Raw genomic sequence first — 26334 nt, forward strand, 5'->3', positions numbered from 1 at the left:
GGGCATAGATTGTCATGGTTTACCTCTCCTTTCTTTTGAACAGTAAGATTACACAAATATGGTTCTCCTTCACCTATTTCTAACCTTACAACATCTTGTTACGTTGAAAGTATGTATCCGAGCCCAAGGATACTCAGTAAACTACAAAATCTATCAAAACAGATTTGCACCAAGGTTTATTCAATCAGCATATCAAGCAGTGTGTGAGTTTTTCTGATTCAATATTCTGTGGTTAATAGTATCCAAACCAATTCAGAATGCCTATTTCCTTCCTTCCCTATAATATGAAAAATATTAACATTACAGAAGTTTGAGCCAACCATTTTTATTTGATTTTTACAAAGAACAAAATATATTTATGCGATACTGCCAGCATTGGAAGCAATTCTGGGCCACAGATCTGCACACTCCTTGGCGACAGGGCCTGTGATAGCAGAGCCTGGAAAAAATAAAGAAAAATCAAAACTATTACTTAGCGGCAGCCCAACACCATCATAAAAACAGTACTAAAGATCAATCACTAAATGTCTGCTGGAAAAAAAAAGTTATTTTTATAGCGCTAAGGAAAGCGATTAAGGAGAGTGCCCAGCACATTTCAATAAGTCATTCCATAGCAACGGGACCACTTCAGAGAAGGACTGCCTTCACATCCACATCCTTTTGATAGCTTATATCTCCTCCTAGCTTACACACATGGACCAAGCAAATGTTATCTGGAAGACAGTTTTCAGATGTATTGAGTCAAGCCATGCGGAGCTTTATAGTGTCAGGACCTGCGCAAGCTACCATTTAAAGGCTGTTAGAAAGTATGCTTAAAATGTAGAATTGTGATGAATAGCTAATAGGTTAAAATGTTAGTTAAGACAAGAACCATGATTTGTATACCCGCTTGCTGGTTCCTGCCATAAAAGTCAGAGGGAGGGAGAATAATAAACAACAAATGCCAGGTGCAACCGTTATCTCGGCTAGAGGTGCCAGCAAGGTCGAACGAATGAGACCCGGGAATAGGCGTGAAGAATTCAAGCAGGAAAAGTAGAATAGAGGGGGGTTAAAAAAGAGAGCCCTGGCCGGGGAGGGTCAGTCTCAGCAAATTATCTATGGATGCTGTATGCTGCTTCTCAATAAAGAAATCTTTGCTGGAAACAAATAGAGTCCAGAGGATTTACTGGTCTTGGGAATTGAGCATGCAGATTCTGACATATAGACCAAACCCAGCAATTTGAAATTTCCTGGCAGCCAATGTAGTGACCAGAAAATCAGCATTACATTGCTGTAGTGACACTCATTCACTAGGATCCTGGCTACTGTATTATGTACCATCTTGTCTCCAGGTTGTCTCCAGAGACAGGGACATGTATACCATACTGCAGTCCAGGAAGGGCTGCAACTAACACACCAGCTTGACAAAGACTGCCATGGCTCCTGCCTGCTCTCCAGCAAAGCTCCAAGTCCAGGAAGACCACCAAGTTGCACACCTGTTCTTTCAGAGGGAGGGCAACTCCATCCTGAGCAACAGCTAGAACTGTCAATAAGCCAGAATATTTCTGGACAAAGAGTAACTGTGTCTGTTGGGATTCAGCTTAAGCTTGTTTGGGCCCATCCAGACCCTTATAATCTCCAGACACAGGATCAGTATTTCTACAGCATCTTCAGTAATCTGAATAGTCATGTATAAATGAGTATCATCCACATACAGATGATACCTCATCCCAAACCAATGGATGACCTCTCCCAGCTTCCTACAGAAGCTTAATAGAAACAGGTAAGAGTTGAGCCGTGAGACGTCTCATGTTGGAGCAACCACAGGCTTAACTGTTTATTTTCCATTACTAATGACTAAGGTAACATACCATGGTCAATGATGATCAAAAAAGACTGAAAAGTCAACCAAGAAGGACATACTGTCACCCTCCAAGTCCCTAAGCAGGTTGTACATTAGAACAACAAATGCTGCTTCTATCCCATGTCCTGGCATGAATCCAGATTGGAAGAGATCCAGCTAGTTCATTTCATCTAGATTCTCTATAGTTGTGACTATTAAGGACTGATAAATAACTATCCTGTGAATTACAATTCTCTAGCTCACTGGGATAAGCTACTGACACAGGCAGTGAAGATTTTAGCTAGAAGCAAAATATATGTTATTTTTTAAATTTTTGGTCCATCTCAGCAACAATACCTTTCATTTCTCCTTTGTTGTTTACTATCACTCCTGCATTGTCTTCAAAATACAAGAATACCCCATCTTTTCTCCTGTATGATTTCCGTTGACGAATCACTACTGCTGGATGCACTATGAAAAAGAGTTCAGAATCGGTAGTTAAGTATGCAACACCTGGATTTGAAATCAAGTATCAGTTTCCTTAGAGTTCAGTTATAAAGAAGGACATGCTGCAGCTAAAAAACAATCAGGTCTGCCTTATCAAGATACATGCCATGGCAGCATAGAATATAAAAGGTAAAATCTTTAAAATGGTTACATATCACAGAAAATTTTAAAAAACCACGCTCCAGATAGTGTTAAATTTTATATGCTTTACTAATATCAGCAGTGATTAAGTATATGCTTACACGTGCCATTTAATTAACAGAATTTAAACAATATTCAACTCTGGAGAGATCATCTCTCAAGCCTCTAGCCATGGTTTTGGTGCTCAAACAAGATTTCTAAAAGGCAGAACTTTATGGTATAGTATATGGTTTTATTTTATTACAAACACTATTCAGCTTTTTTTGGTGCAACTTGGAAAACAGAATAGTCTTTCCTTGCCTGGTACCTTCATTATGGACTACAATTCAGCTGGCTCCCATACTGCTGGGAACTCTGGGAGTTGTAGTCTGAAGAAGATAGAATACATATGCATCACTGAATAGAGTGTAGCTCTCATAAATTATATTCCCTTATTCTGGCATAAATTAATCTATTCTCCTAAAACAAACACAGATATATTAGCCTAGGTTGATTTTCCCAAAGGAAAACTAACTATCTGTTTTTGCAGAATATCTGAATTCAGAAGATGGAAACACAATTTGAGTCAATGATTTAATGATTTAATTTAAAATAAACCCAAACTAAATTCCATCTGAGGTTAATCACATAGGGCAAAAACACTTTATAGTTAAGTCATGACTAATTTAGATCCCATCAATGGATTTACTCCAATGATCACTGGGTCTGCATCCAACCCTCTACCTCTAATTACTTTTAATACTGAAATTGTTAGATATAAATAATGAATAGAAGATCTTAACAGCAGTTTCTTCCAACTGCTTTTCTCTAACTTGTAGTCCCAAAGTAATATAAACAAGGCTGTGAATCAATACATCCAGTTTCTTTCATCGCTCACCCTTCTTTCTCAGCTCCGGCTTGCCTTTCTTGACAGTAGCCATTACCATGTCCCCCACACCAGCAGCTGGCAGCCTATTCAAACGCCCCTTAATTCCTTTCACTGAGATTATATACAGATTCTTGGCCCCTGTGAAATAAAGAAATCATCACTATTAATAAATACTTTGTGCCAAAGTTAAAAAGACTTTCTCTCCAATTTTTTGTTGCATCACCGATTGAGGCATAACAGCACAAGCTGTCACCTCACCCAAGAGTAATGCTATTTTTTTACCCTTCCACGACAACTCCCTGGGCCACTAGAAAACAGACCCAACAAGTGCTTTTTGAAGGGAAAGCCCATTGTTTTTAGTTTGAGTCACTTGTTCTTTTAGCATGACTGCTATGGCTCCAAACTGGATTTATTAGGATTGTTCTTTCCAGCTGAATTGGACAGGGGTAATGTCAGATTTCTCTCCTAGTAGTAAATTAATCCAGAGAATGAAAAACTCTATTACATATTAGAAGGTAGGTAAAAGTTACAAGAATTCCAGCAAGCATGCTACTTTCAAATGAAACACCTATATATGGGCAATTTTAAAATGGCAAAACTTGTCTGCTTTATTTGTCACATTTCTAAACTGTCACAAACAAAAGTTTCTTACTCTTTCTATGCAGAGGGCTGGCTGCCCAACTCTTGTGTAGAAGAGGGCAGTTTACACATTTGCTGTTTTGATAACTGATACTGAGACTAAGAAGTAACTCTCACAAGTATTAACTTGTATATTTTCCACTTCCGCTAAAATAAGCCACCCAAACATCACCCAGCTCAAATTCAACCACATTCTGAAATATTTCCATTCTATGGAAAGTAAAAATAATCTACAAAAACTTACTTCAATCTAAGAATAAGATGTTTATTGACCTAGATTTTGCAGTAACTAATTGAACTAAAGGACGTTTCTTAATTTATACAGTACATTGTTTACCACCTAGGGTATTTCTTGGTGGAGAAACAGAAGCTCCCACATCCAATTCCAGAAATATCTTCTATAATCCAAAAGTAGAGGAAACATTAAGTCTTATCTCCTTCCATAAATGTTGCAGCTATCCACAAAGCTTAAATATTTACCCACCCAGCATTCAGGAGACTAATGTTAGAACTAGCATTTTCCCACCTACCTTTCTCACACCACCTGAATCACTTGTAAGCTGCTCTTTGGAGCCCTTCTGGCTAAAGAGCAGTGTAAAAATGCTTTAAGAAAACCCCAAGACTTGCTTGTCCAGAATTATTTTTTTCAAATGTCCCCAATTAAGATATACCTGTATTATCTGCACAGTTGATAACAGCTCCCACGGGGAGACCAAGTGAAATGCGAAATTTCGCGCCAGATGAACCACCACGTCCTATTATAAAGGTCAAGGATGAAGAAGAGTTTTGTTAAAGCAATCAAAATATGCAACATCTACACCTGTTTTGATGTTTGAGTCTTAAAATCAGGTAAACATTTCCTTCATCTACTAGGAAATCACTGTTCCCCACATACGTATTCATCTTTCACACTCACATTTGCTGTTCTAACAGTTTGAAAAACTGTATTAGCTATGCAACAACTCCATTGATCCATGAAGCCTATGCAATCTCCACACTGTGGTTCTAAAAAAAGGGGGTGGAGGTGGTAAAGTTGCATATCAATCATCACTCAAATGGGCACAGCAGGAAGAAATCACTCATTTTGTCCTTTCGAAGATCTAAGGCAGTATTTCTCAACCTTGGCAACTTTAAGATGTGTGGATTTCAACTCCCAGAATTCCCCAGCCAACATACTGGCTGGGGAATTCTGCGAGTTGAAATCCACACATCTTAAAGTTGCCAAAGTTGAGAAATACTAACCTAAGGAACTGTAATAAAAAATACCCCCCCCACACAAAACCAAAAGAAAATAACCAAAATATAAAACAGCTAATATGTAAATATGAGTGCATTTTATATAGATTATAACTTTTTGAAACAGCAGCCTGATTGCTAAAGTCACTACATAGAAAAGACTTAGTCTGCTATTATTACGGCAGACCTCCAACTACTATACTATGTAAGGGAATGATGACAGTCACCTCTGGAGCGCACCGTCTGTTATGTTGCAGATACAATATAGTAGAATCGTGCTAACGCAGCTAAACTAAGTTACACGTTTACTGCGTTCCAATCAACTTCTCTCCTTCCTGCCCTCCGCAACGCTTTCGTCAAACCCCACAATCAAAAAACATTTTTTTTTAGCTATGTATTCGGAAATATCCAGCTCGACAGATAGCTAAGCTTCACTCATCAATAATGCTCGATTAGAGCGACCCTAATATCTTCCAAACTAGAGCGATGGAAGAGGATTCCCTCCCAGACCTTCTCGCGCTTCAACAGGCCTTACCTCGCTTAGACATTTTGGACAGGAGGCGGAAAAAAAAGAAAGCGCAAAGCTTGCCGGGACAACTAATACGTTTCCAAGCACCCATGTCACGTGAGACTCTCCGGAAACCGGATATAAAATAATCCCCATCTTTAAAAAAATGCCTAAACTAGTAGTAATAGAACGAATTCGTGTTAAAGGGGAATTTAATTGAAGAGGGACCTTAGGGATTTTTTTATTAACTTTCAGACTTTGTTGAATTACTACAGTTCAATTCGGTACATGCTCACTCAAAGGAACGTCCCACTGATTTAAATGGGGCATATTCCCGAGTAACCGAGCTTAAGTTTATTTAAAAAAGCATATCCAAAATGAGTCGGTCATTTTTTAAAAAATTGATCTTAATTATGATTCGAATCCTAATAAAAGTGCTCTTAAGCATGTGTGGAATTAACGTCCAGTTACTATTTATAGTCTCAAAAAGAGTAGCTAAGTCAATCTTTTGCAAAACGGCAAACTATGACAGCTTGAAGATCAACAGTGTGATTGTTGTACAAGATTTAATACATATTTAGAAAGGGAGATGAGGGAAACGAAAGAATGGTTAAAGGAAGAAATGAGGAGTAGCTGTTTAAGACCAAATTTTAAACAGTTTAGGCGTGATAGCATCCTTACATTGAAATGAATTGCTGCCTAGCGCATTTAAATTGTATTAGCATGTTTTCCCATGATTAACTGAACACGGATTACTCAGCTCAGACTCTTGGGTTGACTTGACATATTGAACCATAAACTAACGAATCAGGATGAATTTGTATAACAAACTAGGCTACATGTGAGTGAGTAATTTATGGTTCAGTATGTTATGAAAATGCAGCTGTACAATAATTTTCACCATTCCACTATCTGTTCTATTATTTTCCTCTTTTTCTTCCTCCACCCCAACAATAGCTGTACATATATATAATATTATCCTCTCAGTCCTACACTTGAAGAACATGAGGTGGAGCATGACCAATGAAAATGTCAGTGGTAATAACTGCATTATTTGTTAAGGTGTCAGAAGACTGTTGCCAGAATTCATAACTTCCATGTGTACTGGGCTACAGTTCCCACCATCCCCACTCATCATGTCCATTTGCTATGCTGGCAGGGGACACTTACAGCCAACACGTCTTCAGAACACCAGGCTGCAGATGATTTTTACAATGTAATGCCCATTCTACAGAATCCTATAAGGAATCCCACATCCTTCTCACAGGCTGTGTAATGAACTTTTCAATCCAACATCCAATCCCAGTTCTCAGGTTCAGTCTTGAGAAGTTACACTTTTAATGGTTGCCTTTTCTGAATGGTCAAAATCATAGATATTTAAAATACTGTGATATATGAATTTTTCCTATCATCACTAAGCAAAAAATCAGCTCTATATATTTGTAACCGGATGGAAAGCAAGGGTTGTTCAGACAAAAAATTCAACTGCCAAATAAACTCCACTGTTAAAAAGTTTATATTAATTTGTGGATTGCATCCAAAGCACTAATTAACAAGATTTATAACAATTCCATTGCAAAATGGGGTTTGTGTCTTTGCTTCCTTCCCTTGAAAGAGATCTGTATCAACACAAAAAGCAGGAGAGGGGGTATAGCTCAGTGGTAGAGCATTTGACTGCAGATCAAGAGGTCCCTGGTTCAAATCCGGGTGCCCCCTGCAGGTGTTTTTATTTTTCTTTCCATTCCAAATTCATATCAAGCGGTAATATTCACCGACCAGAATTTAGGAATAACGCGGAAACCACCTCATGATATATTTAAGGAGGCAGTAACATCTTCATGTAACCTCCATGGAGCTAACGTATACAAGTTGCCTAACAGGAATCTCGGGAGATCTGTGTCGTACATACAGCTCTAGGTGCTTTAGAGCGACAAATCACTTATAAATCATTTTAAATTTACAATTTAAAATTTACAAATCACGACCCCACGCCAGCATGTATGTCTCAATATCACTAATCCAGATGCAAGAGAGTCGGTGCAGTTCTGTCATCTTGAGGATAAAATACATTAAGCCAAACAAACAGGGATGCTACATGAAAAGCAGAGAATAGGGGACGGCAGAGAGCCGTGTACGACACGAGCTCTTTCCATCTCTCTTCCTCTCTCTCAAATTGTACACTGGTGTTTCTCAACCTGAGCAACTTTAAGACGTGTGGACTTCAGCTCCCAGAATTCCCCAGTTAGCATGGCCTTAAAGTTACTCAGGTTGAGAAACACTATTGCGGACGGCTCCTGCAGAAAGCCTTCCGCACCAGGACCAGCCCGCTCGGCTTCCGAAGCCAGCGCTGCCTCGCGCAGCACGCTCACGTGCTCCTCCGCCGCGGACAAGGATTGGTCGATCCAGTCCATGCGGCCGGGAGAGTGGCAGGCATGCCGGGTGATCAGCACCAAGTGGCTCACCGAGAGCAGCAGCGCCGTCGTCCTGCAAAAGAAAGGGGGCGGGGCGGGGCTGATCAACCAATCCCCGCCCCTCCAGCTCCACCGCCAAGCGGCCTTATATCCTCCTCCTGTCTGTCCCCCCCGTAATTATGAGATATGGCTGTGGGGGGGCTGTTTTCCTAACATAATTATTTTAAACCTGAGAAGGTGTTAAAGGATCAAGCAAAATTGAGAAGATGGAAGGATGTGATCAAAGTATATGTATTTTAAAATTTAACAGTTAAATATGTTAATTGAAAGGAATATTAATATTTAGTCACTGTAATTAACCTTATGACATCTTTCTGTGCAGCGCTAGCAGTTCTGCAGTGCAGCCTTCCACGTGCCATTCAAGCTGCAGCAGCGCTTGGCTCAAGAAAAGGCCGACAATGCTGTTCTAAGAGCAGCCTTTTGAATGGCGATGGGAGCATTGGGCAGAAACGCAAAAAAGGGACTTGATAAAGAACTCAGGAGGGACCTCCGGTGCAGATATCTCAAAAGGAAGTTGCCTAACTCTTAATGAGGTGAAAGCAAGGGAAGATTCTTGTCCATCTGCCTATAATCTGCTCAGAATCTGGGTTATGCAAAAGAAGATCTCTTCCAAGCCCTCAGCTGCTGGTTGTGAAACTTCCTCCTTGCAGTGGGATGGTGATTCTATTGCCTTTTTGGTGGCTAGTTAAAGCAACATAGTTTAATTGAACTCTAAAGAGTGGGGGCCATTTTCCTCTGATCTGGTTGTGTTGATTGCTTGCTTTCATTTTGTATTATATTTTTGTTTTGATTTGCACATTACCTCAAGTGCACACAGAGTAGAGAGGCATTTGAAAAACACACAAAAATAAAATAGTTTCTGCATATCTTTTACAAAAAAAATAATTCCCAAGATGATCTCACTGCACTATAAAGAATGGTAGTGAGTAAGGACGAGGTAGAAGAAGAGGAAAATATTCTGGTATAGTTTTTCTCAGATTGTTGGCCTGGATCATGATTGCATTAATTCCACCCAGAATGGCCAATTAGTGATGTTCTGAACTGTATGAGGAGCATTTCTGCTCTAACAATTCACAAAATTACTGGTTATTGCTGTGATGAGTAAACTCTGTTTTCATTAGTGTAGAAGTATTACGACACATGATTGGGTGATCTTACAAAACAGTAGTATGAAAATGCACCAGGTTGAGGAAGAGCTGCTGAAGGTCTTCATTCCACTCTATTAAATGGCCCTAAATCAATTGTAGGTTATTCCATGAGCTACAACAATCCTTGGTTTCTTATTGAATATGAGGGAACAAAAGTGGCATTTTGGTGCAGCAACAAATAAGGTTATCTATCATAGATGATGTCAATTTCCAGTTACTGGAATACAGTACTGAGTATTTATAGTTTACAGAATAGTACGTAATTAGTTTTTTGCAACATGTACAGCAAATTCTATGATAGCTTGAAGATCAACAGTGCAAGTAGTACAAGATTTAATACACATCTGGGAAGAGAGACAAGGGAAATAAATGGTGAAATGAGAAAGGATTACCTTAGGTACTGACTGACCAAAAATTAAACAGCAGTTTAGGTATGATAACATCGTTTCATTGAAATGGATTGTAAGCTAACACAGGTAGGTTGTATTAGTGTGCTTACCCATGATCAATTGAACATGGTTTATTCAGCTCAGTGTTGACTTGACATATTGAACCATAAACTAATCAACCAGGGTGAATGTGTATAAAAACTATGAAAATGCAGTTGTACAATAATTTTCATCATCTCATTATCTGTTCTATTATTTTCCTCATTTTCTTCCTCCACCCCAACAATAGCTGTGTGTGTGTAAAGGAGAAGGGGACAGCAGAGGATGAGATGGTTAGATAGCATCACTGAAGCAATGAGCATGAAACTGAGCAAACTCAGGGAGGCAGTGGAGGATAGGAAGGCCTGGCGCGATATGGTTCATGGGGTCACAAAGAGTCGGACACGACTGAACAACAACAAATATAATTCTCTTCTCAGGACTACACTTGAAGGATCCAAGGTGGATCATGACCAATGAAAATGTCAGTGGTAATTAGTGGGTTATTCGTTAAGATGTCAGAAGGCTGTTACTTGCCAGAATCCATGCTTTCCATGTGTGTTGGACTACAATTCCCACGATACCCACCCACCACATTCATTTGCCATGCTGGCAGGGGACTGATAGCCAACGCTTCTTCAGAGCACCAGGCTGCAGACAGTTTTTACAATGTAATGCCCAATCCTATAGAATCCTATAGGAAATCCTATGCATTCATTACAGGATATGTAATGAGATTTTCAATCCAACATCCATTCCCAGTTTTCAAGTTCAATCTTGGGATGTTATATTTTAAATGACTGCCCTTCCTAAATAGTCAAACTGATGGATTGATTGATTATGTGCCATCAAGTTGGTGTTGATTCTTCATGACCACAAACATTTTCTCCAGGGTGATCTGTCCCCAGCCTGTTCCCGCAGGTCTTCCAATGATCCATTTGTTTGTTTTCTTGGGTATCCATGGTATTCCCAGGAGTCTTCTCCAATAGCAAAGTTCAAAAATGTCAATACACTTTCTATCCTGATCATTCAAAGTCCAAATTTTGCTTCCATAAAGTTTCACAGGGAAAACTATTGTCTGCATGATTCTGATCTTTGTAGACAGGATATCTGAATATTTTTTCCAAGGCTTTCATTGCTGTTCTTCTGGGTCTAGTCTGTGGTCTATCTCTTGACTGCTGGTTCCTTTACTTATTGACAGCCTAAAAAGCAGAAGCTCTCCACCACTTCAGTATTTTCATTGTCAGTTCTAAGGCTGGTTACCATTAGTCATCTTCATTATATTTAACCTTATCCCATTTTTTATTTCATTATTAGAACTTGTGGATCATTTGCATTTTGAGCTATCAAAGAAGTGTCACAAGCATAGTGCAGGTTATTAATATTTCTTCCACTTTTAAAATCATGCTCATCTTCTTCCAGTCCAGATTCTCTCAATGTATATTCAGCATATAAGTTGAATAAATAAGGAGACAATATACAGCCTTGGGTCAAAATGATATAATGTAAAATCCTGTGATATATGGATCTTTCCTATCATCACTAAGCAAAAAGCTCTATATATCTGTGATCTGAGAAAAGGCAAGGGTTTTTCAGGCAGATAGTGAAACTGCCAGAATAAGTTTCACTGTTAAATTGTTTATGTTAATTTTAAAATGAACTATTCCCGAATAACTAATTGACAGGATTCATTACAATCTCATTGTAAAATGGAGTCTCTGATTTCACTTCTTTTCCTTGAAAGAAATATGTAGCAACCTCAAAGGCGGAAGAGGGGGTATAGCTCAGTGGTAGAGCATTTGACTGCAGATCAAGAGGTCCCTGGTTCAAATCCGGGTGCCCCCTGTTCGCTTTTTTTCTTTTCTTTTTTTCAATACTTAATTTAAAATCCACAGCAAGCAGTAATGCCCACCGACTAGAATTTAGGAATATCGCAGAAACCATCTTGTGGAACATTTAGGGACGAAGCAACAGCTTTGCGTACGCCGCGTAGAGCTAATGTGTACAAGTCGCCTAACAGGACTCTCCGGAGATCTGAGACGTGCATACAATTCTAAGGGCTTTACGGCCTCCGATCGGGCCTCCTTCCTAAACAGTGGAAATAATTAATCCCTCAACACCGCGCTTCTTGTCCTCTCCGCCTCCTCGCCGCTTTCTCTGGGCTGGCAAAGGCCGGGGGACGGAAAGGCGCCCGCTAGGTGAATCGCCTCCGCCGCCGCATCTCCGTAGCAAATTGCCCTGGGCGGGAGGCGGCAGCGGGGCGACATTATTTTGGTCCGAACTGAAGAACGAAAGGAAACAATCCTCTTTCCTCCGGACTGCGATTTAGCGCTTGCAGTGTTTACATGCATGAACTGGGCTTTCTTAGGGGCGTGTTAAGTTGTCCATGTGAAGTCGTAAAAACGACTCTCTGGGTGAATTGCAAAGCAATCACCAGCGCAGGAAGGAAAAGAGCATTCCCCGAGGTCCTCCTCCTTTTCTTTTCAGACGACCCGGCTCCCTCTGCGTCCGTCCGGAGGCGGCGGCTCTTCAGAACTGCAGGATAAGCAAAGCGGAGGGCGTTGCGGTGGCTTGATCGCTTTGTGCCTTCGGTCCCCCACCAGGTGGCTGGGAAAATGTCCACCGATCGTGGCACTTCAGCAGGAACGGGGTGGGTCTGATTCCAGGGCTCCCTTCTCTCTGGTCTCCTGCCTGCTCTCTCCTAAGCCCGATTTTGACCGCATCTGCTGCATAAAATTCATCAACATCACCATCATGATCACAATCATGAAATAGATCGGAATCAGGGTGAAGCAGCACGCTGATTTAGGGCCAGGGGTGGGTCTGATTGCGGGGCTCCCTTATCTCTGGTCTTCTGCCTGTTCCCTCCTCCTAGCCTCCATTTTGACAGCATCTGCTGTATAAAATAAATTATAACTGTAGTATCACAATCAGGAAATAGATCAGAGTCATGAAGGGAGATAGAATCCAAGTTGCGTGTTTAGGGTTTTCCTCCCCTTCCTTTTTTTCCTTCATGCAGGAAACATGCCTTCCTCTGGAGGAGATGGAAAGGAGGGGATGTCTGTCCTGTCTGTCCACCAATGTACTGTTTCAGCCTTGTGTTAAAAACCATTAACAGCTGTAGAATTAAAGCAGTCACAGTATTGCTGACTGAGCAGTCTGGTGCTATTGCACGATTTTGATTGACCACCGTTTTTTCACTGGCCAATGATTCTTCCACAGAGGATGTCCCAAATGGTGATATACCCATGTGTGCTTGTGACAGGGAACTGTTTGCACACAGCTGGTGCAGGGTTGCCAGAGTAACATAGAGGGAAACTCCACACTGAAAGATTCAGCTCTATCCATCTTGTACAAATCTGAAGGACTACCAATACAGTGCTGCAGTGCACAGCTCTTTAGAGCAGGGTTCCTCAACCTTGGCAACTTTAAGATGGGTGGACTTCAGCTCCCTTGCTGGCTGGGGAATTTTGGGAGTTGAAGTCCATGCATCTTAAAGTTGCCAAGATTGAGGAACCCTGCTTTAGGAGTCAAAAGCAATGTGGTGGCAATCAAGACTGACTGCAGACAGGAGGGGAGAGATCATGTCCACAGAACCCTGAAATGGATGACAATATTGACACCATTACTGACCAGACTTGCTTGCAACTTTGGTCTGGTCATTTCATTCCCTCAAGATCTACCTAGGAAAGTTTAATGCTTTTCCTTAATACCTAGAGGAGCATTCCGTGACTTCCCACCCAGATTCATCTAAGTGTTACAACAGTCCAGTTTTCTTGGCAAAAACAGAGCAATAATATGCCATTATTTTCTTCAGGGTTTGATTCTGGAGTTCCTTCTCTTAGGTAAGTTTGACTTCACTCATACCTGCACAGCTTCACCTGTTTTCACTCTCACTTTTGGATACCTCTATCACCCTTCCTTTTTTGACCTTACCAGCAAGAGTGACCCTAGCAGGCATTTATGTTCTCACCAGCCTCACAGTCACATCATTGAAGCTACTGGACCATCCCACTAAGTCAATTCTGTGGAAGGAGGGAATGGTGTAGTGAAACAAAAACAACAACAGAATTGAGGTTATTATTGGTTTATAGCAGATACATTTAAATGCAAATTCTAACAAGAACATATTGTTATACTCAGATAACACATGTAGTGCAACATTTGATTTAGATATATGTAAGAATAGTTCAATGTCCATTAAGATACTCTAAATTATCTTTTCCATTTGTGAAACTGAAGTGGCCATTAATAAATTACATAGGGATCTCACTACCTACCTTACATTTGCTAACCCCATGCTGATCCCTACCCTGCCTTTGTGTCTATTCTGAGAGACTGCTGAATGGTCTCAAAAGTAGGGAAAGGCCCACAGTGTTACCAGATTCTATAAATAGGAGTGAGATTTCAACTTTCAACAATATTCCTTGGGAGAACAATGCAATTGTGAACTCTCCTAATAATTCAGAGCACAGCTTGTTCCAACATATGAAAGTTATGGGAAAATAATATCTAAGCAGTATAAGCTTGTGCATGGCAGGAAATTTGACTGTTTTCAATGGAAAAACAGTCTGCAATTATGCATTCTGCAATGCCTTATTTTACATCGTTTACTATAAGAATATGCTGCCATTATTCTAGTAATCCTTGTAGTGAAGCAGAATTAGGACCTACAGCTATGGAAGTTGTAGCTCAGTACTGTACATCTGGAGACCATTCAGGTTAGGGAAGGCAGGTTTCTTGTCAGAACTGGACAATGATTCCATTACTGTATCTACATTGTATGTCTATTTCTTTCAGTGATACTGCTGACTACTGTGAATAGCCTGAGCAAGGAAGACTCAATTTGCTCAACAAATACTTCCTCTTCAAGTCCAAATTGAAATGGTGGAGGCTATAATTTTTATTACATTCACATGATGGTGGTAGTGGCAATGGGTAGTACAGGAGTGTGTAAACAAAAATCTGTGCAAAGGAGAAACCAGGAAAGGACCCCATCTGAAAATAATTGGGCGAACAGTAGATATTCAGATATATCTTCCATAAGAAAAGAGGTTTGCTGTTATACATTAATATTAGCAACCAAAGATATTGAATCCATGGAGAGAACCACTTATTATAGCAGTCTGAATGGGCAAAAAACTCCTCCGGTTACATCTGAATGGTTTCAAGTTCAATCTGTGATTGCTCAAGAGGAATCTACTGGAACAATCAACTGTCCATTCCTCTACAATCTCCAATTTATGCTGTACGTAGTTTTTTATGTAGAAAGAGGATAGAAGTTAGAATCCAAAGAACTATACTCTTGGTTTTGCAGAAGCTGGAAAAAGTTTCAGAATCAGGCAGCTGATAATGGCTGGGGGAACCACTCCTGAAGACTCCAAAGGCCGGTGGTTATGTGCTCAAATCCTGGACCACTGTCAAATAGCTCTTAACTATCCACATGATTTTCAGTATACAAAACTGAAAACCCTTTTTTCCTGGCCTTAACTACAAAAGAAAAAATGCCATAGCCAAAATATTTCTGATTGCAGAGAAAAAGTGCTAACAACGCAATGTCCTCCTCCCCACCCCACCCCGCTCCAGCCCGTCTCTGTCTCAGGGTCACTAATCCTCATGCAAGACCAGAACAAAGTGGCAGCAGAGTCGAGGTGCAGTTCTGTCATCCTGAAGATAACTTTCATTAAGCCAAACCATCAGCGATGCTACATGAACGATAGAAAAGAGGCGAGGGCAGATAGCCGTGTATGACACGAGTTCTCTCGCTCTCTCTCCCCCCCTCGCTCTCAAATTGTGGACTGCTCCTGCAGAAAGCCTTCCGCGCCAGGACCAGCCCGCTCGGCTTCCGAAGCCAGCGCTGCCTCGCGCAGCACGCTCACGTGCTCCTCCGCCGCGGACAAGGATTGGTCGATCCAGTCCATGCGGCCGGGAGAGTGGCAGGCATGCCGGGTGATCAGCACCAAGTGGCTCACCGAGAGCAGCAGCGCCGTCGTCCTGCAAAAGAAAGGGGGCGGGGCGGGGCTGATCAACCAATCCCCGCCCCTCCAGCTCCACCGCCAAGAAGTCTTTTCCCGCTATCTTCTCTGTGGGGGAGACGTGCGTGCGTGTTTGTGTGGGTGGAAGATACAGTTTTTTCCAGGGCAGGGATTTTTTCCTAACATACTTCGTTATTTTAAACCTGAGATTTTGAAGAATTGTGAATGGAATTGCCAATAATGGAGGACTGTAAAAGGAAGGGAGTTTTTTTGACAATAATCGTAATCATGAGAGGTTTCTTTATACAATAGAATAGTGAACGCAAAAAGAAGAGGCAAGAGAAAACACAAGCTAGTTTGGATGAGATAAGAAAAGAAGAAGAATTAAAGTTTCCAGAGAAGATAAATATTTCTCAACAAATTAAATTTCTACAGCCACAATTATCTAAAAGAAATGGAAATAAAAATGAAATATGCAAAAAAAAAAGTTTGCAAATAAACCAGGGAAGTGGTTGGCATACAAATTACAAAAAGAAAAGAAAATGATACTGAAATTATAAGAGGGAGATACTGTAATAACAGATGATGTGGTTATGCAAAACATATTTCTTCAATGTTACTCTATTTTATATAAAGGACAAGAAATTTCCCTGGAGAAAATAGGTGAATATTTAAAGAAACAAAATTTACTGAAGATTGCAGAGAAACAGAAACAGGTTATGAATGGGCCCATAAAAATAAAGGAAGATTGCGAAGCTATAAAAAAGACTAAAACAGGGAAGGTACCTGGATCAGGTGGGTTACTATAAATGCTTTGAGGATGAACTTTTTCAACCTTTACAAAATATGATGAATTCTATTTTACAGAGGGGAAAGATGCCAGAGAGCTGGAAAGAGGCTAATATAGCATTAATACCTAAGGAGGGACAAGATTTGATTTTAACAAGAAACTATCAGCCGATATAATTATTGAATAATGACTATAAATTGTTTACAACGATTTTGGTTGAGAGGTTGAAAATAATTTTGCAGGAATTTATTCATAAGGATCAACGTAGGTTTTTACCTAACAGACAGTTAAAGGACAACAGTAGAAATGTGTTGGACATTTTGGAATATTTGGAGCAACATAATGAAAAGCAAGTCACATTGTATGCCAAAGGAAAAAACCATGAGTTAAATATAAGGTATTGCAAGATGCAAAGGAAAGAGGAGGTTTACCTGATTTGAAATTGTATTTTGCAGCTTACTGTTTGGTTTGGATGGAAAAATTGGGTGTTGCTGAGAAATAAAAGACTTTTAGAGTTAGAAGAAAATGATCTGCGATTTGGATGGTATGGATATTTGTGGTATGAAAAAATAAGGTTAATGTAGATTTTAAAAATCACTCTGTTAGATGTGCCATATTGAGAATATGGAATAGATACAAATCCAGGTTGTGCCCAAAAACAACTTTGTGGCTCTCAGCACAAGAAGCATTTTATAGATGAGAAAAAATAGGCAAACACAAATGGTTAAACATACCATGAGATACTAGAAGTCTGTCAAAGGGAATACAAAAATAAAATCAAGAGAACAACTGATGGCAGAGGGACATAATTGTCAATGGTTTTCCTATTTACGGTTATCAGAAAGATTCAAAGTAGACAAAATAATTTATGGTATTGAATATTCTAAGACTGACTTTGAAACAATTGAAATTTAAAACAGAAGAACAAGAGAAAGAATGTATGATAAAGTGGGTTAAAATTTTGGTTATAGTATACATATGGAACAATGGGAAAATATGTGGTTGAAAGGATTAAAATTTACACTATGTTAATAATCTTAAAGGAACTTTTATAACATGATATACCGTTGGTATATGACACCAGACACATTATCTAGAATGTATAACGGTACTTCAAATCTATGTTGGAAATGTGAACAACAAGAAGGGTCGTTTTACGATGCTTGGCAGACGTGCTTGAAGACTTTGGGTTCAGATGCGTACAGTAATTCAGAGGATTTTAAAGATTAATACACAACTGAAACCAGAACTTTTCCTCTTGGGACTGATGGATAAACAGTCGGAAAAAAGTCATGAAACTTTGTTTTATATATGATAACCACAGCAAGATTATTGTATGCACAAAGATGGAAAGATTTGGCAATACCTACAATGGAGGAATGGTTGGTGAAGATGATAGAACTTGCTGAGATGGCCAAATTGACTTCTTTGATCAGAGAAAAGACAATATCTATGTTTATTGCTGACTGGAAACCCCTTATGGACTTTTTGTGTAAAACAGAAAAAATGAACTTATGATCTATGGTTTTGATGATTAGATAGATTATAGAAAGAAGCAACTTTAGAGAAAGAGGTAAATCTACAATTGTACTTATAACTGCTGCAAAGAAGATTGGAAGCCACTTCTTTATATCTTTTTTCTTTCTATTTTTCTTCAACTTTTTTCTTTTTTTTTTCTTTTTGCACTTTAGCTTTCTCTTTTATTTCTTCCTTTTTCTTTTTTCCTTCTTACTTTATTTTAGTTTATGTTAATTTTTACTCTTGTTTTTAAAACTTTCAATAAAATCTTTATATATATACAGTATATATAAAGATAACACTGTTCTAAGGGAAACCTTTCTAAAGGTGATGAGAAATGTTGAAATAAACACCAGAAGGGACTCGATGAAGAACTCAAAAGGGACCACATGTGCAGACACCTCAAAATGTGGGAGTGAAAGCAAGGGAAGATTCCTCCAAGGAAATATATTATTTTTAAGAGAAGCTTATTGGAATGTGAAGGCAGACATTTATCATTTTTCTCATGAACAATCAGTTCAGAAATAAGCCTGAGTTGTAGGCCTGTTCAGAGAAAATAGCATGTTCCTTCTCCCTCCTTGCTTCCTTTCTTGCTCAAAACAGAATTAAAATTTAAATTTGTCATAAAGAGGAAGTTGGCGTGGGAAGCTTGATTATGCAATGCAAACAGAGGTCCTCTGTTCTTTAAGGACAATGTACAGGTATCCTACCTCCCTAAGCAATGCCTACTCACCTGGCATCCAACAGTTTGGGGTCCAGTGGTGGGTACATAGATCGAACCACATCGTCTACCCTATGAGGAAAAAAACAGATGGCTGTTTGTAATTAATGTATAAATTAAGGACAAATTAAGGAAGTGAAATAGAAACAGACTGCTATGCGTCTGTCTGTCTGTCCCTCCGTCCCTCCTTCTGTCCTAATATAGTCTTCCCCAAATTTGGGAGTTGCAATGGGAGAGAATGGGGTGTAATCTAACACATCTGAAAAAACGTGTTAGGAAAGGGTCTACAAAAGCAAATACAGATGGAAGTGATCAGTTCCACCCTCACTTATTTTTCCTAGGTTGTCTGTATGATACCTACATCTAACTGATTCTAGTATACACCCTGATTAGTATAAGTAAGTGGGTGGCAGGGGAGCAGCACAGCTTCCTCCCTGATGCTCTTCTTGAACAGTCTGAGCTGTTCCTCTTCATGTCTTTCATGCATTCCCTATGTTAGTTTAGTGTAACAAAGTGCACTGGAAGTTGTTCTGCTGTCAATGAGGACATACATGATCAACTCAGCCCACTTCCATGTAGGGGGTAGACCTCATGCCTCAGGCAGATGTCAAATCCTCCTTCCTTAATGGAAAAGCCATTAATTCACCCTTAGGCTCATCCAATCCATTTAGAAAAAAAGGGCAGGGAGCAACAAGGACAGCTGCCCCAATCATGGAGGAGTCCCCATCCAAAGTGTAACCAGTTGAAACAATACTTTTCATTCAAGGAAGTAAATCATTTAAACAATAATCCCAGGACAGTGTTTTGTTTGTCCTCCCACCTAATTACTCATTTGGCTTATATCCCATCTTTTGTTCAGGCTAAAATGGACTTTTCCTCTCCAGGCCACCCAGAGTCGTACTCCCCATAAGTTGTTTACAACTCACCTTGGGCTGATCCGTTTGGCCACCACAATAATGTCACTCAGGCTTGCTGGGGACTTCATTTGGGCCCCTGACCCCATTGTCATGGCAACAAGCTTCTCAGTGAGAGTGTGGCAGATCTGTTCAGAGAGTAAGAAAAGTCAGCGTTGCGTGGGGTAGGAGTTCAACTGCTCCTTAACTGCATTTGTCTTATATGCACTTCCTATGGACTGTGCACCTTCTCTGGTGCAGGGTATCCTCCCATTGTGATTTTCGAAAAAATAGGGATTTACCTTTAGGATAGCAATGCAGTGAGAGACCAGGCCCCTAAGGAAAGAGAAAATGGGAGCAGCAAATTAGAGAAGCACTTCACCAAAAGTCTCTTGCATTTGGACTCTTCCATGATTCAGTTTTCTGGCCTTCAGCTTCCCTGCTGAAGATCTATTTCCTAGGGTTCCGTAGGACATTTTGTTCTCAGCTAACCTGATGAGTTTGGCTCTTGTCACCCAAGTTGTTGACACGTTTCCCCTTGAGAATTGAGTAATCATAACATCAGTGAGCATTCTGCAGCCAGTGATATGAAGAGTGAAAAGGAAAAGACATGAAGCAATGATTTCCTATTCTATAAGGAGGCACTGACTGCAGAAAAATCCACATGTGTAAGGCTCAAAGGCATTGCCTGTCCTTTTTAACAATAATACAACTCATGCCAACACTGCACAAATGACTAATGAGTTAGAACTAGGATTGACTCTCTGTCTTTCACCCCATACACTTTCTGTCATTTCATTTAAATTAGTAATGCAAAGATAAGGAGCACTGGAAGTACAGGGCCTGCAACTGCCAGCATTCTCAGAAAGGAGGAAAGGGTATTAGATGAGATATGTCCATGAAAGATATTAGCATGGAAGGATGGAGAGAGCAACCACTTCTAGAGGATTTTGAAGAGAAGCAAGAAACAAGCTATGTGGCAGATGAGATGAACAACAGGGACTGCAGAGAGTTCTAATCTGGAGGCAAAATGGGTATTTAAGACCAATGGTGGTCATAGTGAAAAGAAAGTACCATTAAGCTAGGAGCAGAATGCTATTGTGTAGCAAGGATATTTTTAAAAGCTAACTATTTATCCTAATACTCTTTCTACCTCCCACCAACACCAGTAAAAACTCTGGTGAAAAATTATGGGTTTGGCCCTGCAGCGTTTGACTGACTATTAATTCTTTCCAGTGTAGCGCTTCTGTGCTAAGCATTTAAAGAGAGGATTTGGAGAGGTCTTGGTGCTTTATTCTCTGGTCCTGTTTTGTCTCAAATTGCAGCAGCAGAAGGAAAACAAAGCCCAAAAGGCAGTGCTGCCCAACTTACGAAGCATCATCAATCCATTCCTCGTTTGCCAGGATTGCTTCAATATGTGGGTTTGTTATGACCACATCATCCATCTCCAGTTCAGAGGGTTCTGACTGTGTCTCCATGGTGCCAGTTAAGTCAACAATAGGCCTGGGAGGAAGCACAAAAGGGATCCAAGTCATGGCTGTTGTTGGATGTGTGTGTGTGTGTCAAAACAGCCCTAATTAAGCATACTTTTGACCAATAAATTCAGTAAGCTTTGGTATCCCAAATTAAGTACACTTATTAACCAGCCAGGAAAAAAAAAACTTGAGTGTGATATTATGCTTTTAACAACTCAGTTTGCAGAAATCAGCATATGAAGCTTTTTTGAGCCCAAGAGATGGTAAACACCGTCAGTTGCTGCTAGCGATCTAAAATCAAATTGCTATTAACAGCAAAGGAGCCAGAACCTATGCTTTGATAACCCCAACACAAATAAATAAAAAAAAGAAATAATGGAGATTGTGTTTAATTTCTTATAATAGCTTCCCATTATGGTTCTAGCTTTCCTGATTTGTAGGAGGAGGCAGATTTAAGGCTGGTATGCCACCTCCTTCTTATCCACAGCAGTGGTTTAAGGCCCTGAATATTTCCACAGAAAGAGCAATTTCATCAGAAACAATTCAGATCATAGCTCTGGAACCTATTTTTAAAATATCAGCCATGGAACAGATGAGAACATTTTATAAAAGATTATATTCAGTAATTGTATAAAGAAATACTCTGGGTTCTCTTCAGATTGTAGAATAGTCTTGCAAAGTCTTTTACAAGTATCACACAAGCTTTGTTTGAAAATGGAAGCAGATAATGCCACTAAATATGTGCAGAATTCCTTTTCAGTCACCAGCTGGCTTAGGCACCTGAACTATTTTGAGTTCAAATTTTACTTATAGAATCTTTAATTGGCTGTCATTTCTTATTATTAACAACAACCAAAGTTGTAGATTAGACATTCCCATCTTGGAATCCTTGAGATGTGCTGTGCCTGTGGTGCCTAAAATCCATAGTTTTGGCCATCCTGACTTCAAATGCTGGAAATTGCTATCCCAAAACATTCCAGATAAGAGGATGTATTGCCAGAATCTTAACAGTTGAAAAATCACCTCACCTGGTATCATAGTGACTCAAGAAGTCCTTGGGTCGGCAGTAACGTTGTCTACACACCACAACCAGGGCCACAAAAGAAGCCAGGAAGATGGTTGCCAATACCCCAATGGCTACAATCACAACAGTCTCCATTGATGCCCTGTGGTACACTCGGGGGTGAATGGACAGTTCAAGAGCAAGACTTCTTCAGAAACACTTCTACCTGGATTAAAACTGAACAAAGTGGAGTCCTGGTGGTGACACACACCAGAAATAATGAAACTTTTGGCTTTCAGAGTCTTTTTTAAAAACAAAAACAAAAAAGTGAGACTTAAGAGTGAAGCTTAATTCAAAAGACAATGGAACAGTTCTATGTCAAGCAATCTGAATATCAGTACTGAATTCAAGTCCTTCCAAACAGTAACACTGATTATACTAACTTTTCTCTCAGGCATTATAACGTTGCCACTATTTTTAAACAATAGGGAGTTAGAAATCCTTGCTAATGTGTTGAAATCATTCAGAGATCTACTCATATATCCATATCTATTTTTTGCCCATCCTCACTTATTCTTGGAATGAGCCAGCCTCTCTCAAATGTTCTGCTCACCTCTTTGAGTATCCTTATGATTAAGTGAAGTATTATGTACCTTGGCCAGATGTTTTCAACAATTAAAGCATAACTACTGTCAATGATCCCGAGTATGCCGTCTTGATTATGTGCTTGGCAAAATGAAATCATGGCCCATCTGATACATCATGTTTTGCAGTCAAAATGTGATAGACTGTTCAACCAAAGAGTGGTCAAACATTCTTTGGCAGATTGCAATCTAATGTCTTCCTACTGTATTGTTTTCATTGCTTTAGGGCACTTCTGCCCAGCCACATTGTGCCAGTTTAGAATGAGCTCCAAAGCCTAGTGTTCCCACAGTTTCCCACTGTATCACTGGTGTTTGAGAGCTGAGTCTTTTTCCCTCCTTGATTTTATGCTAGTTTATCTAAAGCCGATCTTCACTGCTGGATTGTTTTTCTTGCTTCATCTCATCTCCTGGCTCTGAGTTTCAACACCCTATTCTTATGTCAGTCAGTAGGCATTGTTTAAAACCCATTTCCCTGACCCCTCTACTCTAGCCATTGTAGCGGCATGCAACCATAGACAGAATTATTGGGAAAAGTGTCTCATTAGAAATTGCCAGCATGCTATTACTTCATCATAGCATTTCACCTGAGCCTTTTAAATAATGCTTTTCCTCAAACTCTCCTATTGGAAAGCTGCAGATGAGCATGGATTGGCCATGGTGCAGTTTTCATATTCTCAGCATTTCAAAGTTAGCAGAAGTGAATATGAACACATTGGCTTTAAAGTGTTTTGGAATAGTGAGGAGGCAGCTTAAGAGTATGTATATGGGGAACAAACCAAGACTGTCCCCCAATTGTCCTGTTCTTTGAACAGTATCCACCATCATCCTGGTAGACTTAACTGAAGGAGGGCCCTAGTCAAATGAACGATGTGTGTGTATCCAAGAGTCTCTGTCCTAAAACACTTTTTTCACATGCTTTTTCAGTAGATTTGAAAGCTATCACCTTCTCCAGTACCAACACTATGCCAACAAATATCTCCTACCCAAGTAACTGTACAGCCCAGATGTTCTCCTTTTTTATGTGCTGAGATACAAAATCCTTCAACTGGAAATGCCAAAAATGGAAACTGGGATCTTTGATGGGCACGTAATTGGCTAGTTTATCAGCATGAGGTTTGCCAAACTACCCCACTTCTTTCAACTTTCAAAGCAGACTTGCCCCTGTTGCCATGGTTTCCACTTCACAAATTAGGCAGTTCTGGGAACATTATACATTTAAACACTTCTGGCAGATGAGAGCCCTGCCTAGGTCAGCATTTCAAGGGTGCATGGAATGACTTACTACTTTGTCCTTCAAGCAGACCAGGCTGAAGAATCTTCTTTTACTGCATGTTTTATGGGTAACGCTTGAATGAAGGATTGCCAAGTTCTGAAATATTTTAAGGATTGAACAATACTGATATTTCAGATACAGATTTACATGTTGTAGTAAGCAATTATGGTGAAACATACTGTGTAAAGCCAGTCATTTTAGTTTGTACAGGATATCTTAATTAATAATTCAGCATTATGTGTATACCAGGCCATTAAAATTTGTAAACTAAACTTTGGTTAAAACAAATCTTGTCGTTGCAGGTTATGACTAATCAACTATAAAAAGCAAGTTGCCACTGAAGACTCAAGAGCAGAGGAAGTAATTTTTGTCTGATTAGTTATTATTACCAGTGTCATATTTCTGGAGCATCTTTAATAACTAGAAATCATATATAACTCAAAAAACCCTCTGTATCATGATTGGATCACAGAGTAAGAGTCTGGAGGGAAAAGGTCACATCTGAATGAATGTAAACAAATTGCTTTCCCTTCAGATTTACTTTTTAAAGGTCAAGTAATAGTGTTAAAGAGTGAAACTGATACCTCATTTCTTTGGAGATTTAAAAAGTTAGCAGATATGCAAATTACCAATTAAAGTCTGGCTGGATTTTAGTAACTGCTACACCTCAACCCAAACAACAACAACTTGGTTGAAAGGCCTTCACTTCTAAGTTGCTAAAGCAATCAACTGAGAGATGGTTGTGTTTTGGTTAGTTTATATTGTACCTACAGTGCAGAAGTGGGAAACCGGGGTTCTGCTGTAGAATCCTAACGAACTGAACTATGGAAACAACAGGTTTTTTTTAAAAAAAAATTCTCACCTGGTCTCTGTAGGAACACAGCATCAGCCGCTGCCACCGGAACATTAGCGTGAAGAAAGCAACTGAGCAAATAGCAGCGGTGCTTGTGACCTTTACCCCGTCATCCCAGCCCACAGCAAATAGCGCAAGAACACATGGGAGAAAAGGAAAACTTCCTTGGGATCATTTTTGGCCTCGCAGACGCTAGACGCCGTTCAATTGGTTTTTCATGGAACAAAAGGGATGGCATGAGCCTTCCCTATGGAGCAGGAGGTTGGCATACTTTGCAGTTACAGTGCAAAACCAGAGGGGCATGATGTCCACTGATAGGATTTATGTTTGGTAGAACATTCAAAAGTAGGACTGTACTGAACTTAAATTCTACTGCTTATATAAACCTTGCACTATTAAACAACAAAGCAGATCTCTATCTTGAACAATTTGTCCTCCTCACAGTGGATATAATGGGATAGTTTCTCACTGGAAGTCTTACTCAGCCATACCTTTCCTCTCTTTATGGCCTAATATAGGAATGTAGTCTCCCTCCCCCCGCCCCATTCCACAACATGAAAGGTATTAGCTTTTAAGGCTGCTTAATTCTCTATCTGATCCACATTTGCAGAGTATAATTGAGGAACCTATAGCAGTAATGATAATAATAATTAATAATAATATATGCTGCTCGACTCCCAGAGATTCTGGGTGGTTTACAATTGTTAAAAACATTTAAAAACAAAGAACAATACAAAGTCTTAGTTTCTTTTCACTGTTTTCCAAGGGTTTCTGTTGTACTCTTTCAACACAAGCACAACTTCACTATTATCAGAAAAGCTTCCCGGAAATTACTAAACCCACTGTCAACACAGCCCCTTTAGAGAGGTCCTAACATTAAAGAGAGAGATGAAACATGGCAGGAAGGAAACAATTCCTCCTCCTTGCTTAGGAATTTTGCCCTGGCAACAGCTCCCTCATAACAGTGGCTTTCTCTGAAGCAGAATGTCTGGTTTGTTTTTTTTTTTAAAGAGGATTAATCCCTGAACTCTGAACATTTCTTACTCCTGAAACAAAAGAATAAAAAATCTTGCCTCTTCTCAAATCTTTTACCAAAAGTAAATGGAAATGCACCCAAATGTAGCTGGAGACACCCCCCACCTAGCAAAAATGCTTCATCTAGAGGCAATGGGGGTGAACACTAAAATAGTTCTTCTCTTTACCTGGGAATACTGTACTGGAGGAGGCCACAGCGTTCCACTTGCCAAGAGCCCCTGCAAGCAAGTTTCTTCTACGCTAAGAAGGGCCCCCTTGTCTGCCAGCGTAACTCTTTTAGCCTTCTTGTTAGGTCCTGCCTGCATTCCTGAGCAAGATAAAACTGAACAGATGCCAGATGGACAGAGGCGAGATTTGAAAGTGGGCTGGCCATGCATGGGGGATTT

At 39.9% G+C, this 26334-nt stretch overlaps 2 protein-coding genes and 3 non-coding genes across 9 annotated transcripts; 2 read left to right on the plus strand and 3 right to left on the minus strand.

Annotated features, from left to right (window-relative positions):
• Positions 1-309: 309 nt before the first annotated feature.
• RPL23 (ribosomal protein L23) lies at positions 310-5828 on the minus strand. The gene is made up of 5 exons (XM_007429840.3): positions 5749-5828; positions 4649-4732; positions 3348-3476; positions 2180-2293; positions 310-439 (listed from the first exon to the last, which is right to left on the minus strand). The coding sequence occupies exons 1-5, from the start codon at positions 5759-5761 to the stop codon at positions 357-359; spliced, it is 423 nt and encodes a 140-aa protein (XP_007429902.1). The 5' UTR covers positions 5762-5828; the 3' UTR covers positions 310-356.
• Positions 3548-3681, minus strand: LOC112540828 (small nucleolar RNA SNORA21). The gene has a single exon (XR_003084889.1). It is a non-coding gene; the product is annotated as a small nucleolar RNA SNORA21 (small nucleolar RNA).
• A 1537-nt stretch (positions 5829-7365) lies between the features above and the next one.
• TRNAC-GCA (transfer RNA cysteine (anticodon GCA)) lies at positions 7366-7437 on the plus strand. The gene has a single exon. It is a non-coding gene; the product is annotated as a tRNA-Cys (tRNA).
• Positions 7438-11541: 4104 nt separating this feature from the next.
• Positions 11542-11613, plus strand: TRNAC-GCA (transfer RNA cysteine (anticodon GCA)). The gene has a single exon. It is a non-coding gene; the product is annotated as a tRNA-Cys (tRNA).
• Positions 11614-14647: 3034 nt separating this feature from the next.
• On the minus strand, positions 14648-26271 carry TMEM98 (transmembrane protein 98). Of its 5 annotated transcripts, none has more exons than XM_088143333.1 (8): positions 26116-26271; positions 24070-24156; positions 22169-22380; positions 21037-21168; positions 19968-20001; positions 19699-19814; positions 18785-18844; positions 14648-15762 (listed from the first exon to the last, which is right to left on the minus strand). In XM_088143333.1, exons 3-8 carry the CDS (start codon positions 22297-22299, stop codon positions 15555-15557), a joined length of 681 nt encoding a protein of 226 aa, XP_087999459.1. In that variant the 5' UTR covers positions 22300-22380; positions 24070-24156; positions 26116-26271; the 3' UTR covers positions 14648-15554. The 5 variants fall into 5 exon arrangements, with proteins under 5 accessions (XP_087999459.1, XP_087999457.1, XP_087999458.1 ...); XM_088143331.1 differs by having other exon boundaries at positions 22169-22397; XM_088143332.1 differs by lacking the exon at positions 26116-26271 and adding an exon at positions 24923-26097 and having other exon boundaries at positions 22169-22397.
• Between the last annotated feature and the right edge of the window lie 63 nt (positions 26272-26334).

This window comes from Python bivittatus, unplaced genomic scaffold (genome assembly GCF_059951505.1).
Source record: "Python bivittatus isolate LINGU-HERP-01145 unplaced genomic scaffold, Pbiv_v1 ctg000410_np1212, whole genome shotgun sequence".
Lineage (NCBI taxonomy): Eukaryota > Metazoa > Chordata > Lepidosauria > Squamata > Pythonidae > Python > Python bivittatus.

Coding starts and splice junctions, on each gene's coding strand:
- RPL23 (XM_007429840.3), bottom strand. Junction 3,477..4,648: donor CAACTGTGCAGATAATACAG/GTATATCTTAAT, acceptor TTTATTTCACAG/GGGCCAAGAATCTGTATATA. Junction 2,294..3,347: donor GCCGGAGCTGAGAAAGAAGG/GTGAGCGATGAA, acceptor TCTTTTTCATAG/TGCATCCAGCAGTAGTGATT.
- TMEM98 (XM_088143333.1), bottom strand. CDS start 22,299: ATGGAGACTGTTGTGATTGTAGCCATTGGGGTATTGGCAACCATCTTC. Junction 21,169..22,168: donor TTGAGTCACTATGATACCAG/GTGAGGTGATTT, acceptor GCTTCCTCCCAG/GCCTATTGTTGACTTAACTG. Junction 15,763..18,784: donor CCCAAACTGTTGGATGCCAG/GTGAGTAGGCAT, acceptor TTTCTTTTGCAG/GACGACGGCGCTGCTGCTCT.